This window comes from Oncorhynchus clarkii, chromosome 9, assembly GCF_045791955.1.
Source record: "Oncorhynchus clarkii lewisi isolate Uvic-CL-2024 chromosome 9, UVic_Ocla_1.0, whole genome shotgun sequence".
NCBI lineage: Eukaryota > Metazoa > Chordata > Actinopteri > Salmoniformes > Salmonidae > Oncorhynchus > Oncorhynchus clarkii.
The window spans coordinates 37,213,145-37,229,889 of NC_092155.1; the positions used below are offsets into that span (position 1 = coordinate 37,213,145).

At 45.4% G+C, this 16,745-nt stretch overlaps 1 protein-coding gene across 2 annotated transcripts in view; it reads left to right on the forward strand.

The window, feature by feature from the left end:
- LOC139416242 (solute carrier family 12 member 5-like) overlaps nt 1-16,745 on the forward strand; it is a 94,258-nt gene that overhangs the window by 65,959 nt on the left and 11,554 nt on the right. For both annotated transcript variants that reach the window (XM_071164672.1, XM_071164673.1), the window contains exons 8-12: nt 11,380-11,591; nt 11,846-12,013; nt 12,885-12,983; nt 15,055-15,112; nt 16,027-16,201. In XM_071164672.1, coding sequence (XP_071020773.1) covers nt 11,380-11,591; nt 11,846-12,013; nt 12,885-12,983; nt 15,055-15,112; nt 16,027-16,201 — 712 coding nt within the window. The remainder of the gene's footprint in view (nt 1-11,379; nt 11,592-11,845; nt 12,014-12,884; nt 12,984-15,054; nt 15,113-16,026; nt 16,202-16,745) is intronic.

A 16,745-nucleotide genomic window follows, 5' to 3' on the forward strand; every position in this document is an offset into this window, starting at 1 on the left:
GTTACTACATGACTCCATTTGTCGTATTTCATAGTTTTGATGTCTTCACTATTATTCTACAATGTAGAAAACAGTAAAAAATAGTGTTAAACAAATCAAAATATATATATTTTTTGAGATTCTTCAAAGTAGCCACCCTGTGCCTTGATGACAGCTTTGCACACTCTTGGCATTATCTCAACCAGCTTCACCTGGAATTAATTTCCAACAGTCTTGAAGGAGTTCCAAAATATGCTCAGCAATTGTTGGATAGCATTTCCTTCACTCTGCAGTCCAACTCACACCAAACCATATCAAAAGGGTTGAGGTCGGGTGATTGTGGAGGCAAGGTCATCTGATAAAGCACTCCATCACTCCCTTTCTTGTTCAAATATCCCTTACAAAGCCTGGAGGTGTGTTGAGTCATTGTCCTATTGAAAAACAATTGATAATCCCACTAAACGCAAACCAGATGGAATGACGTATCGCTGCAGAATGCTGTGGTAGCCATGCTGGTTAAGTGTGCTGCAATCTCTGAGGCTGGTAATTCTAATGAACTTATCCTCTGCAGCAGAGGATGGGTTGTTCTTTCCTGTGGCAGTCCTCATGAGAGACAGTTTCATCATAGCGCTGAATGGTTTTTGTGACTGCGCTTGAAGAAACTTTAACATTTCTTGAACTTTTCCATGTTGACTGATCATCATGTCTTAAAGTAATGATGGACTGTCGTTTCACTTTGCTTGTTTGAGCTGTTCTTGCCATAATATGGACTTGGTATTTTACCAAATAGGGCTATCTTTTGTATACCACCCCTACCTTGTCACAACACATCTGATTGGCTCAAATGCATTAAGAAGGAAATACATTCCACAAAATAACTTTTAACAAGGCACACCTGTTAATTGAAATGCATTCCAGCTGACTACCTCATTAAGCTGTTTGAGAGAATGCCAATAGTGTGAAAAGCTGTCATCAAGGCAAAGGGTGGCTACTTCGAAGAATCTCAAATATAAAATATATTTTTATTTGATCAGCACTTTTTTGGTTAATACATGATTCCATTTGTGTTATTATAGTTTTTACGTCTTCACTATTATTCTACAATGTAGAAAATAGTAAAAATAAAGAAAAACCCTTGAATGAGTAGGTGTGTCCAAACTTTTGACTGGTACTGTTCATTTGCCAAACAACTCTTAAAAGTAAGGGATGCGCTCTATTTCAAAATATCACTTTTTGTAGAATATTACATCTGTTTTTCCATGCATTCTACAAGTGAGAACTTGCAGAAGTATAGCCATAGGCCACTAAAGCAGACTAGTAACATAATACAACTATAATTTTATGTTCTTTTGAAATAAAATGTATTCATTTTTTATGCTTCTAAAGTCCTCCCTTAACAAAATTAAAATTAATTTCTTTATGATGTTGTATAACACTTGAATTGTGGTGTTTTTAGATTTTTTTTACAGTTAATGACGCATTTATTTGATTGTTTTGACTTTGGCTCAGAACACATTGCTCGATGCCCAGCTTTTCTAGAGTTAATAGTCAGAATAGAGAAACACGAGTGTCAGGGTTTTCGCTGCTGGTCATTCGAGTCAAGTGCAAGAGAGCAGAGATAGGTGATCAGGAGACTTTATTTTCCAAGAGAAATAACAGACGGGCGCAAACAGCTACAATTCAAGCCAACCGGCAAAAGTGACAAGCACAAAATACCGTCAAGAATACAACCATAAGTTTCACAAAAATTTCCCCAATAGGGTACAAGCAATGCCCAGGGTGAAAAAACCAGACTGGCTCGATACAATAAACACAAAACAAAAACAATTCCACACAAAGACATGGGGGGAACAGAGGAATTGACACGCAGCTGACTCGGGGACGACCCGGAGGGCGAGGCGCAGGGCGATCAGGCCGGGGACGGTGGAACGCCTGCAGCATTTCAGGGTCCAACACGTTCGCCACCGGAACCCAGCACCTCTCCTCCGGACCGTGCTCCTCCCACTCCACGAGGTACTGAAGGCCCCCCTCCCGACGCCTCGTATCCAGGATGGGACGAACGGAGTAAGCTCGATGTCCAGAGGGGGCAGAGGAACCTCCCTTACCTCAGACTCCTGGAGCGGACCAACCACCACCAGCGTGAGGAGAGACACATGGAACGAGGGGTTAATATGGTAATCGGGGGGAAGCTGTAACCTGTAACATACCTCGTTCACTCTCCTCAGGATTTTGAATGGCCCCACAAACCGCGGGCCCAGCTTTTGGGCCTCACTGTGGTGAAGGTCCGCGCTGGTTTTTTGCCACAGCGCAGCCTGCTTGAGGTGAACAGGGGCGGCTTCCCATGTCTCCTCCGCGCGCCTGAACTAGTCGTCCACCGCAGGAGCCTCGGTCTGACTCTGATGCCAAGGCGCCATAACCGGCTGGTATCCCAATACCCACTGAAAGGGGGAGAGGTTAGTGGAGGAGTGGCGGAGCGAGTTCTGCGCCATCTCGGCCCAGGGCACGAACGCCGCCCACTCCCCCGGCCGGTCCTGGCAATAAACAAGACCGCAGAAACCTGCCCACATCCTGGTTCACTCTCTCCACCTGCCCATTACTCTCGGGGTGAAAACCTGAGGTGAGTCTGATCGAGACCCCCAGATGTTCCATGAACGCCCTCCAGACTCTCGAAGTGAACTGGGGATCGCGATCAGACACTATATACTCAGGCACCCAGTAGTGCCAGAAGACATGTGTAAACAAGGCCTCCACAGTCTGTAGGGCCGTAGGGAGGCTGGACAGATGGAGGAGACAACAGGACTCATGTGTTTCCCTGTGAGGGAAGATCGGTCAGAAAATCGACCGACAGGTGTGACCAAGGCCATTGTGGAAAGGGTAAGGGTTGTAGCTTACCTCTGGGCAGGTGTCTAGGGGCCTTACAGTGGGCGCACACCGAGCAGGAGGAAACATAAACTCTCACGTCCTTTGCCAAGGTAGGCCACCAGTACTTCCCACTCAGACAGCGCACCGTCCAACCGATCCCCGGATGACCAGAGGAGGGTGACGTGTGGGCTCAATAGAACTGGTCACGGGCAGGAGATGGAACATACAGACGCCTGACGGGACACTGAAGGGGAGCGGGCTCTGTACGTAACGTCTGCTCAATGTCCACGTCCACCTACCACACGACCGGCACTACCAGGCAGGAGGCCGGGAGTATGGGAGTCTGATCCATGAGCCGCTCCTCTGTGTCATTCAGCCGGGACAGTGCGTCTACCTTCACATTTTGGGAACCTGGTCTGTATGACAGGGTAAACACAAAACGAGTGAAAAACATGGCCCACCTTGCCTGATGAGGATTCAGTCTCCTCTCTGCCTGGATGTACTCCAGGTTGCAGGGGTCAGTCCAGATGAGGAAAGGGTGTTTAGCCCCTTCAAGCAAATGTCTCCACGCCTTCAAAGCTTTAACCACAGCAAACAGCTCCCAGTCCCCAACATCATAGTTCCGCTCCGCCGGGCTGAGTTTCTGCAAGAAGAATGCACAGGGGCGGAGCTTTTGGTGGCGTACCCGAGCGCTGAGAGAGCACGGCTCCTATCCCAGCCTCGGACGCGTCCACCTCCATTATGAACGCCAAAGCTGGATCCGGATGGGCCAGCACGGGAGCTGAGGTAAACAGAGCCCTTAGGTGCCCAAAAGCACTGTCCGCCTCAGCCGACCACTGCAAGCGTACAACAGTGAGGTAATGGGAGCAGCCACCTGGCTAAAACCCCTGATAAATCTCCAGTAGTAATTGGCAAACCCTAAAAAACTGCTGCACCTCCTTTACCGTGGTGGGAGTCGGCCAATTACGCAAGGCTGAAATGCGGTCACTTTCCATCTCCACCCCTGATGTGGAAATGCGATACCCTAGGAAGGAGACGGCCTGCTGAAAGAACAGGCATTTCTTAGCCTTGACGTACAGGTCATGGTCCAACAGTCGCCCAAGTACCCTGCGTATCAAGGACACATGCTCGGCGCGTGTAGCAGTGTATATCAGAATGCCATCAATATATACCACTATACCCTGCCCGTGCAGCTCCCTGAAATTTTCGTCTACAAAGGATTGGAAAACCCGTACGGCATGACGAGGTACTCATAATGCCCTGAGGTGGTACTAAACGCCGTCTTCCACTCGTCTCCCTCCCGGATACGCACCAGGTTGTAAGCGCTCCTGAGATCCAGTTTAGTGAAGAAGCGCGCCCTGTGCATTGACTCAATCGCCGTGTCGATGAGAGGTAGTGGTTAACTGTACCTCACCGTGATTTGATTTAGACCTCGATAGCCAATGCACGGGCACAGACCTCCCTCCTTCTTCTTCACGAAAAATAAACTCAAGGAGGCGGGTGAAGTGGAGGACCGAATGTACCCCTGACGCAGGGATTCAGAGACATATGTCTCCATAGCCACCGTCTCCACTTGCGACAGGGGATACATGTTACTCCTGGGAAATGTAGCGTCTACCAGGAGTTTTATCGCACAATCTCCCCGTCGATGGGGTGGTAATTAAGTTGCCTTTTTGGAGGAGTTGAGAGCCAAATCGACATATTCTGGGGGAATGAGCACGGTGAGACCTGGTCTGGACTTACCACCGTGGTAGCACCAACGGGAACCCCTACACACCTCCCCGAGCACTCTCGCGACCACCCCGTGAGAGCCCTCTGTTGCCATGGATTGGTGGGGTCATGACGAACCAACCAGGGAAGGCCTAGTACCAGGTGAAATGAAGGAGAGTCAATGAGGAAGAGACTGATTCTCTCCTCGTGACCCCCCTGCGTTACCACGGTCAGGGAGATGGTGGATTCCCTGATTAACCCGGACCCTAATGGTCGACTATCCCAGAGCGTGTACCGGGAAGCGTCTAACCACAGGAATAATGTAGATCCCTAAACTAAGGGCGAACGCTCTGTCGATAAAATTCCCAGCCTGAATCGACGAGCGCCTTATATTGATAATGCGGGGAAAATTCAGGAAAGCAAACCGGTACAAACAGGTGCACAACAGAGGACTCTGGATGAGAGTGGTGCAGACTCATTTGGGGTGACACCAGAGAGCCCTGCCTGCTGCCTCGACTCCCAGAGGTACCAACCCGGCACTGACCGGCAGTGTGCCTTCTGCGGCCACAGATGGTGCACGTGAAGGCCCCTCCTCCAGCCTCCCTAAGGGCAGCCCCTCCCAGCTCCATTGGCACCGGAGCGGTGGTAATGGAAGCTAGAACCAACAGAGCCATCTCTGGACATCCTCAGGTGACCAGCAGGTTATCCAACCGAATGGACAGATCCACCAGTTGGTCAAAGGTGATGGTGGGATCCCTGCAGTCCAACTCCCAATGGAAGTCCTCGCGCAGGCTGCATCTGTAGTGGTCAAATCAAATCAAATTGTATTTGTCACATACACATGGTTAGCAGATGTTAATGCGAGTGTAGCGAAATGCTTGTGCTTCTAGTTGCGACAATGCAGTAATAACCAACGACTAATCTAACCAAACAATTTCACAACAGCTACCTTATACACACAAGTTTAAAGGGATGAAGAATATGTACATAAAGATATATGAATGAGTGATGGTAGAGAACGGCATAGGCAAGATGCAGTAGATGGTATCGAGAACAGTATATACATATGAGATGAGTAATGTATGGTATGTAAACATAAAAGTGGCATAGTTTAAAGTGGCTAGTGATACATGTTTTACATGTATGGCAGCAGCCACTCAATGTTAGTGGTGGCTGTTTAACAGTCTGATGGCCTTGAGATAGAAGCTGTTTTTCAGTGTCTCGGTCCCTGCTTTGATGCACCTGTACTGACCTCACCTTCTGGATGATAGCGGGGTGAACAGGCAGTGGCTCGGGTGGTTGTTGTCCTTGATGATCTTTATGGCCTTCCTGTGACATCGGGTGGTGTAGGTGGGCAGGTAGTTTACTGAGGGCAGGTAGTTTGCCCTCAGTGATGCGTTGTGCAGACCTCGCGACCCTCTGGAGAGCCTTCCGGTTGTGGGAGGATCAGTTGCCGTACCAGGCGGTGATACAGCCCGACAGGATCCTCTCGATTGTGCATCTGTAAAAGTTTGTCAGCGCTTTTGGTGACAAAACAAATTTCTTCAGCCTCCTGAGGTTGAAGAGGCGCTGCTGCGCCTTCTTCACAACGCTGTCTGTGTGGGTGGACCAATTCAGTTTGTCCATGATGTGTACGCCGAGGAACTTAAAACTTACTACCCTCTCCACTACTGTCCCGTCGATGTGGATAGGGGGGTGCTCCCTCTGCTGTTTCCTGAAGTCCACAATCGTCTCCTTTGTTTTGTTGACGTTGAGTGTGAGGTTATTTTCCTGACACCACACTCCGGGGGCCCTCACCTCCTCCCTGTAGGCCGTCTCGTTGTTGTTGGTAATCAAGCCTACCACTGTAGTGTCGTCTGAAAACTTGATGATTGAGTTGGAGGCGTGCATGGCACACAGTCGTGGGTGAACAGGGAGTACAGGAGAAGGCTCAGAACGCACCCTTGTGGGGCCCCAGTGTTGAATATCAGCGGGGTGGAGATGTTGTTACCTACCCTCACTGCCAGGGGCCTGCCCATCAGGAAGTCCAGTACACAGTTGCACAGGGCAGGGCGAGACCCAGCATCTCGAGCTTGATGATGAGTTTGGAGGGTACTATGGTGTTAAATGCTAAGCTGTAGTCGATGAACAGCATTCTCACATAGGTATTCGTCTTGTCCAGATGGGTTAGGGCAGTGTGCAGTGTGGTTGCGATTGCATCGTCTGTGGACCTATTGGGGCGGTAAGTAAATTGGAGTGGGTCTAGGGTGTCAGGTAGGGTGGAGGTGTTATGGTCCTTGACTAGTCTCTCAAAGCACTTCATGATGACGGAAGTGAGTGCTACGGGGCGGTAGTCGTTTAGCTCAGTTACCTTAGCTTTCTTGGGAACAAGAACAATGGTGGCCCTCTTGAAGTATGTGGGAACAGCAGACTGGGATAAGGATTGATTGAATATGTCCGTAAACACACCAGCCAGCTGGTCATCGCATGCTCTGAGGACGCGGCTGGGGATGCTCTCTGGGCCTGCAGCCCTGCGAGGGTTAACACGTTTAAATGTTTTACTCACTTCGGCTGCAGTGAAGGAGAATCCAAAGGTCTTGATAGCGGGACGTGTCATTGGCACTGTATTGTCCTCAAAGCGAGCAAAGAAGTTGTTTAGTCTGTATGGGAGCAAGACATCCTAGTTCGCGACGGGGCTGGTTTTCTTTTTGTAATCCGTGATTGACTGTAGACCCTGACACATACCTCTTGTGTCTGAGCCCTTGAATTGCGAGTCTAGTTTGTCTCTATACTGACACTTACCTTGTTTAATTGCCTTGCAGAGGCAATGTTTGTATTCGGTCATGTTTCCGGTCACCTTGCCCTGGTTAAAAGCAGTGGTTCGCACTTTCAGTTTCGCACGAATGCTGCCATCAATCCGCAGTTTCTAGTTTGGGAATGTTTTAACCTCTCTGGAGTAGAGGGGATGCTTGTGTCCCGCATAGCCAATAGCCAGGGAAAATGCAGAGCGCCAAATTCAAATACATTTCTATAAAAATCTAACTTTCATTAAATTACACATGCAAGATATCAAATTAAAGCTACACTTTAATTTGTCAGATTTCAAAAAGGCTTTTCGGCGAAAGCATAAGATGCTATTTTCTGATGATAGCACAACAGTAAACAATGAGAGAGTAGCATATTTCAACTCTGCAGGCGCGACACAAAACGCAGAAATAAAATATAAATCATGCCTGCTTCTTTTGTTGGCAATCCTATATGTCCCATAAACATCACAAAATGTCCTTTTGTTCGATTAATTACGTCGATACATATCCAAAATGTCAATTTATTTGCCGCGTTTGATCCAGAAAAACACCACTTCCAACTTACGCAACGTCACTACTACCTGTCAACTTTGCCAAAACCTTTCAAACTACTTTTGTCATACAACTTTAGGTATTTCTAAACGTATATAATCGATCAAATTGAAGACGGGATGATCTGTGTTCAATACAGGAGCAAAACAAACTGACGCTACTTTTCTGGTTACGTGCCTCTATCAAAATGTACACATGAAGTGGCTCTCGTTCTGAGCTATGGTACTTCTTCATTACACAAAGGAAATTTGTTTCTACAAACTGGTGACATCAAGTGGAAGCGGTAGGAACTGCAGGAAAGTAGATTAGAATTCTGGATTCCCCATGAAAATCTATTGAAAAGACAGTGATTTTTTTTTATCTAAAAATGTTTAAATCTGAATCGTCTGTCCTCGGGATTTTGCCTGCTAAATAAGTTCTGTTATACTCAAAGACATGATTCAAACAGTTTTAGAAACTTCAGAGTGTTTTCTATCCAATACTAATAATACTATGCATATATTAGGATCTGGGAAGGAGTAGGAGGCAGTTCAGTTTGGGCACGCTATTTATCCAAAAGTGAAAATGCTGCCTGCTACCCCAAACAGGTAAATTGTTGCTGTGGGTACGACATTGCTGATGCACTTGCTAATAAACTTGCTCACCGAATCAGCGTATTTGTCAATGTTGTTGTTTGACGCAGTGCAGAACATATCCCAATCCACGTGATCGAAGCAATCTTGAAGCGTGGGATCAGATTGGTCGGACCAGCGTTGAACGGGAGCTTCCTGTTTTAGTCTCTGTCTATAGGCTGGGAGCAACAAAATGGGGTCGTGATCAGCTTTTCCAAAAAGAGGGCGGGGGAGGGCCTTATATGCGTCGCGGAAGTTAGAATATCAATGATCCAGGGTTTTACAAGCCCTGGTAGCACAATCAATATGCTGATAGAATTTAGGGAGTCTGTCGTTCCATCCTGCTCCGGCTGCCAAGGTCCAAAATTCCAGGGTGAACTCCTGGGTGCTCCTCGTCCCCTGCCTCAGGTGGAAGAGCCGTTCCCCTGCCACTCTACCCTAGGGCGGATGGTCGAAGACTGCCCAGAAGCGGCGGGTGAACTTCTCAAGGTGATCCAACGCCGCTTCTCCTTCTCCCCACACGGAGTTTACAGAGCTCTCCCCGAGAGGCATGAGATGAGGGCGGACAACCTCTCCCTTCCCGAGGGAGCTGGGTGAACGGTGGCCAGGTATAGGTCCAGCTGTAATAGGAACCCCTGGCACCGTGCTGTCGTCCCATCATACTCCCTGGGAAGGGAGAGACGCATCCCACTGGGACTGGATCCAGGAGGGACGGGTAGAGGTAACCCCGTTTGTGCTGGTCGAGGAGCTGGAGAGTCCCTGTCTCTCCCAGCAGTCCATGGACTGGACAACGCAATCCATCGTGATGCCGAGATGTTGCAGCATCGCCGAGTATTCTCAGACGCGCTCCTCGACTCCTCTGACCGGGCTACCTGCTCCTGCTGACTCCATGGTGGATGTGGAATTATGTCAGGGTTTTCGCTGCTGATCATTCAAGTCAAGTGCAGGACAACAGAGAATAGGTGATCAGGCCATAGTGGAGTTTGGAGTGTGACTGTTTGAGGTTGTGGACAGGTGAATTTATACTGATAACAAGTTCAAACAGGTGCCATTAATACAGGTAATGAGTGGAGGACAGAGGAGCCTATTAAAGAAGAAGTTACAGGTCTGTGAGAGCCAGAAATCTTGCTTGTTTGTAGGTGACCAAATACTTATTTTCCACCATAATTTGCAAATAAATTCATAAAAAATCCTACAATGTGATTTTTTGGATTTTTTTTCTCATTTTGTCTGTCATAGTAGTGTACCTATGATGAAAATTACAGGCCTCTCTCATCTTTTTAAGTGGGAGAACTTGTACAATTGGTGGCTGACTAAATACTTTTTTGCCCCACTGTCTATAAAATTGGGGCAGCTTAAATGATTTATGTGTGGTATGATTGCTAGTTAGCCTATTGCAGATCTGGACAAACAATCCACCTACCACTTCTGCCACTATGAATGGTGGATAGAGGACAATATAGACTATATTGACATGTGGTATAGTTAGCATAGTGCATAAGGGAAGCAGATGAGGAAATTTGCCTAAGATGGAATCTATTATATAGTAAAGCCTGCAAAATAGTCAATGTAAACCAGGAGGAAAATGCACTACCCTCCCATGCCGAATAAAAACACACACTAAATCCTCCCAAAAGCTTTTTTTTTTTAAACTATTTTGGACCACCCTCCACCCTAGTAACTGAATTTAAAAAACATTAAGAACACCTGAGTGTATAAAACATTAAGAACACATTCCTAATATTGAGTTGCACCCTTTTTTGGCCCATGTTGACTCCAATGCTCCCCACAGTTGTGTCAAGTTGGCTGGATGTCCTTTGGTGGTGAACCATTCTTGATACTCATGGGAAAGAGAAAAATCCAGCAGCGTTGCAGTTCTTGATACAAACCGGTGCGTTTTTGCACCTACTACGTACCATACCCCGTTCAAAGGCCCTTAAATCTCTTGTCTTGCTCAATCACCCACTGAATAGCACACAGACACAATCAATCTCTCAATTATCTCAAGGTTTAAACATCCTTCTTTATCATGTCTCCTCCACCTTCGTCTGTGCTGATTGAAGTGAATTTAACAAGTGACATCAATAAGGGATAATAGCGTTCACCTGGATTCACCTGGTCAGTCTACGTGATGGAAAGAGCAGATTCATAATGTTTTGTACACTCAGTATAAATGACTGGGTTGTAGAGGGCAGCACTCTTGGCAAAGAAGGTTGGGATGGTCATCATGACAGGGCTGAAGTTGGTTCCTTGATTGGCAAAGATGTAACAGGCCACTGTGGCATAGGGCATCCAGCATGCCAAAAACGAGATGACCATGACGTTCACTTACTTCTCTGACCTCTGAGTGGTCTCTGACTCCCTCCTCCCCCAGTAATTTTCAAACTGTCCCTTAAAGATCAAATACACATTAGGGGAAACAGTGCCACTGTTCACCCCAGTGTATTTGTTATTATTTTTGTTTTGTTTATGAAAACGGAAGAGAAGAGCATTCGGCAGCGTGGTCAAATAAATTGCAGTGCATATTCTGCTGTCCTAGTGCAATGATGTCTGAGGGGGAAAAAACAATATTTGTTGTTTGCAGTAACTTCTTTGTTGTTGTAATATCTCAAACAGACATAGCAATTTCACCAGTTAAGGGTTCCAGCTTTAAAGCTTTCGGAGCTTTACAAACCAAACAAACAAAACCATGATGACCTTGTCTCTAGCCATAAACTCAAAGCAACCAGCGGATTTTGATTTGTTTGTTTAATGTTTACTTCATTCACTCAATCAAGCCATGTGCCTTGCATATTTATGTTGATTTATGTTGTGCTTTCCCCAACCTCTAAATAAATAAGGAGCTAATGATTATTTAATGTCTGTCCTACCCCCTACAGCGTGTGTATCCTGGGGAACCGTACTCTGATCTCCAAGGGATTTGACGTTTGTGCCAAGGTCATTGAGCGGGACAACGGCACAGTCACCACCAAACTGTGGAAGATTTTCTGTGACTCCGAGTTCCTCAATGCTACCTGTGACGAATACTTTGCAAACAACAATGTCTCTGAGATCCAGGGTATCCCAGGGGTCAGCAGTGGTATACTGGCTGGTAAGAGGTGCCCACTCAGAATGTATTGTAATCGAATGTAGTCTGTAGTAGAGCGATGTACTGGTACTCCACAAAAGGTATGTAATTGTTATGATGTGCATTTCTCTCTCTCTCTCTCTCTCTCTCTCTCTCTCTCTCTCTCTCTCTCTCTCTCTCTCTCTCTCTCTCTCTCTCTCTCTCTACTCTCTCTCTCTCTCTACTCTCTCTCTCTCTCTACTCTCCATCTACTCTCTCTCTACTCTCTCTCTACACAGAGAATCTGTTTGGTTACTATCTGGAGAAGGGAGACTTCTTGGAGAAGCGGGGGATCTCTGCCATGCAGGACCCTGAAGCTGTCATCACCAACTCCAACCGTTACGTCCTGGCTGACATCACCAGCTTCTTCACCCTACTGGTGGGGATCTACTTCCCCTCCGTCACAGGTTAGTCACTGCTGGGTAACAGGTCAGTCACTGGGTCAAGGGTCAGGGGTCACTGCTGGGGACCGACTAGGTCAAGCTTATCCCAAAAGGACAGTATAGGTACAGGCTTTTGTTTCAGCCAAGCAGTAACCTGATTTATCTAATAACCTATATTAAGTTATTATAATTACATTTAAAGATCTTACCTTATGAATTCAAAGTAAATACCAGATCAAAAGCACCATTCCTAGACCCAAGGAAACCAGCGAGAAACATTATTCCTGTTGTAATATCCACTTCATGGTGACAAATAGTGCCGTGAGAGTCTCTCCACAGGCCCAAATGCAGAGAGAGAGAGAGAGAGAGAAATACATTCCACAACTGATGACACAAAAGGAGCTGAATAGGGCGAAATGAGAGGAAGTAGAATTTCTGCCAAAAACCACATCAGCAGAAATTCAGGGGAATACATGAGTCACATTCCCACTATCATCCCAATGGCATAACAGCTGAATAAAATGCCCATTGTGTATGAACATTTGCTCTGTGACATACAGTATAGTATTATCAGTACTCATGTTTTGTGAGAGATGCTCCTGGTTTGTTGAACACAGCACCCGTTTGCTGGATCATTTTTAAAAACACAGTTGCTACAAGTAAAGAATAAGTTTTGTTAAGGTATTTTATCGAAAATTCGATTCGTTTTTTTGTTGTGCCTCCACTTTTTCACTTCTGAAAATGTGCACCACATAATTCCAAAAAGCACTTCCTAGCACAGTGTAATGAAAAAAGTTAAACGTGTAAAACAGAGGGCAAGCCATTTCACACCAAGTGTGAAGGATGGGAATTGGTCCTGTTTAATCCTGTTTGTATCTGTTCCTCTGCCTCCCAGGCATCATGGCTGGCTCTAACCGCTCTGGAGACCTGCGTGATGCCCAGAAGTCCATCCCCATAGGCACCATAGCAGCCATCACCACGACTTCTATAGTGTGTATCCTTTACTTAAGCCATAATGCGTGAGGGGGTGTGGTAGATGGTCACGCCTTTCAGCCAATCAGCATTCAGGGCTCGAACCACCCGGTTTATAATTAAGCAATAAAGCCCGAGGGGGTGTAGTATACATACCACGGCTAAGGGTTGTTCTTACGCACGACGCAATGCAGAGTGCCTGGACACAGCCCTTAGCCTATGGTATATTGGCCATATATCACAAACCACCGAGGTGCCGTATTGCTATCATAAACTGTTTACCAACATAATTAGAGCAGTAAAAATAAGTGTTTTGTCATACCTGTGGTATACGGTCTGATATACCACTGCTGTCAACCAATCTCAGGGCGTGAACCACCCGGTTTATAATACAGTATATACAGTGCATTCGGAAAGTATTCAGACACCTTGACTTTTTCCACATTTTGTTGCACGACATCCTTATTCTAAAATTGATTAAATAGTTTTTGCCCCTCATCAATCTACACACAATACACAGTAATGACAAAGCAAAAACAGGTCTTTAGACAATTTTGCAAGTTTATTACAAATAAAAAACATAAATATTACATTTACATAAGTATTCAGACCCTTTACTCAGTACTTTGATAAAGAACCTTTGGCAGCGATTACAGCCTCGAGTCTTCTTGAGTATGACGCTACAAGCTTGGCACACCTGTATTCTCCCATTCTTCTCTGAAGATCCTCTCAAAACCTGTCAGGTTGGTTGGGGAGCGTCGCTGCACAGTAATTTTCAGGTCTCTCCAGAGACGTTCGATCGGCTTCAAGTCCGGGCTCTGGCTGGGCCATTCAAGGACATTCAGAGACTTGTCCCGAAGCCACTCCTGCATTGTCTTGACTGTGTGTTTAGGATCATTATCCTATTGGAAGGTGAACCTTCACCCCATTCTGAGGTACTGAGCGCTCTGGAGCAGATTTTTATCAAGGATCTCTCTTTACTTTGCTTCATTCATCTTTCCCACATTCCTGCCTAGTCTCCCAGTCCCTACCGCTGAAAAATATCCCAACAGCATGATACTGCCAGCACCATGCTTCACCGTAGGGATGATGCCAGGTTTCCTCCAGATGTGACGCTTGTCGTTTAGGCCAAAGAGTTAAATCTTGGTTTCATCCAACCAGATAATCTTGTTTCTCATAGTCTGAGAGTCCTTTTGGCAAACTCCAAGCAGCCAAAAGTGCCTTTTACTGAGAAGTGGCTTCTGTCTGGCCACTCTACAATAAAAACCTGATTAGTGGAGTGCTGCAGGTTGTCTTTCTGGAAGGTTATCCCATCTCCACAGAGGGACACTGGAGGTCTGTCAGAGTGACCATCAGGTACTTGGTCACCTCCCTGACCAAAGCCCTTCTCCCCCGATTGCTCAGTTTTGATTGTCAGCGGACAGCTATTGGAAGAGTCTTGGTGGTTCCAAACTTCTTCCATTAAAGAATGATGAAGGCCAATGTGTTTTTGGGGACCTTCAATGTTGCCTACATTTTTTGGTACCCTTCCCCAGATCTTTTCCTCGAGACAATCCTGTCTCGGAGCTCTATGATCAATGGAAACAGGATGCACTTGAGCTCAATTTTGGGTCTCATAGCAAAGGGTCTGAATGTTATGTTAATTTTGTTTTTTATTTGTAATACATTTGCAAAAATGTCAAAAAACCTGTTTCCACTTTGTCATTATGGGGCATTGTGTGTAGCTTGATGAGGAAACATTTTTATTTAATCTATTTTAGAATAAGGCGGTAACGTAACAAAATGTGGAAAAACAGTACTACCCCTGGCAGTTCTACTGGAAGCGGAGCTGTCCATGGTTCTGAAACATGGTCCACTGCCAGTATTACTGAAGCGGTGCTGTCCATTGTGCTGAAATTTGATTGGTACTTTCTCAGGGACTGCTGACAATAATACGCTGGAATATTAACTATACTTTGTTTGAATGTTTGAATAAACCATATGAAGCATTTGATCCTTTATTTAGGTGTATATGTCTTTGAGCTTTTGTAAACGCTCAGCTAACTTTGTTTGGGAGACAGTCTGCAGGTGTATTCCTTCACTGCTTCTCTCAGACATGTCTGCAGTGGTCCTGTTTGGGGCCTGTATTGAAGGGGTGGTCCTGAGGGACAAGTGAGTCATTAGTATTCTCCTATACATCCACTGCCTTCATTATTACTATACAGTGCCCAGTGAAAGTCTACAACCTCTTGCACAGTCTTCCCATTTTTCTGCCTTAAATTAAAACTTAAAAGGGAATACATTTTTTTTTTAACAGATCTACACAACCTACTCCACATTTTCAAAGTGACATTTTTTTCTCCAAATTATTAATAATAAAGATAATAATAGATGTCTTAATTGCATATGTTTTCACACCGTAGAGTACGTAGAAGCAGCTTTGGCAGCCATTACAGATGTGAATAATTTTGAATAAGATTTTACCAACCTTGCACAACTCTAAGGGCAATGTATCCATTGTTTTTGTTAAAATTGATCAAGCTCAGTAAATTTGGTTGTGAATCATTGATGGACAGCAATATTCAAACCTTGTCTCTGATTTTCAAGTAGATTAAAGTGAGGACTGAAACTGGACCATTCAGGAAACCTCACCACCTCTTGGAAAGCCATTCTGGTGTGACATTGGCATTAAAATGTGTATAATTGTCTTGCTGAAAAATAAAACTCTGTCCCAGGGTTAGGTAAGTTATTACCTGGGCTTTGCTCCATATTAACTCTGGGGCATGAAGACATACGCAATCAACACATCAATCCCTTTTTCAGATGTAATTTTAAGGCAGCAAAATGTGAAGACTGTGTCAAGGGGTGTGTAGACTTACTTTCACTAGCGACTGTAACTAGCATACTCCCACTAATTGTCTATGTAATCAGATACAAAACATAGAATAACAAATAACTTTCCAAACACTGAGAATCCAAAAAACAGTTGTGTATACTGAATGAATTATGCAATGGAAGAAGCCAGTTGTTATAGCAAAAACATTAATTGAAAAAGACAACTTAGAAATGTATCACTCTGACCTCAGGTTTGGTGAGGGGGTGGACGGTAACCTTGTGATTGGTACGTTGGCTTGGCCGTCACCATGGGTCATCGTGATTGGATCCTTCTTCTCCACCTGTGGGGCTGGGCTTCAGAGTTTGACTGGAGCGCCACGCCTCCTGCAGGCCATTTCTCGCGATAGCGTCATCCCTTTTCTTAAAGTGAGTACACACACACATATAAAGGCAAATAAAACACACTTTCACAACCACGCTAGCACAGCTATTTCTTGGAGTGGTCAATCAGCGAACAAGCACACACAACATTGGTAATGATCTGTATAGTAAATTTACTGTATACTATTACCAGAACCACAGCTACTACTGTTTTCATACCACATAGAGAATGTATCTGTTTGTTCCGAGCAATTTAAGTCCACTCTATTTAAATACCTCTCAAGTGTGTAGGAGCTAGCAGTGATTACTTATGCATGGCCCTACTATAGTCCAGGTTCAGGTTGACTTGCTGTGATGGAAGCTGTCTTTACCCCCCCCTGCCAAACCCACCGTCTGCAGCTTGTGGGTAGATAGTGATTAATCACCCTGCAGCAGGGAACAGTGTGACCTAAATGAGAGAAAAGGAGACACTGAAACTCCTACAGTCCAATTCAATTTTTTACTACAATGTGCTGTGATGCATGTGTGTTTTTTTTATTTTATTTAACCTTTATTTAGCTAGGAAAGTCAGTAAAGAACAAATTCTTAT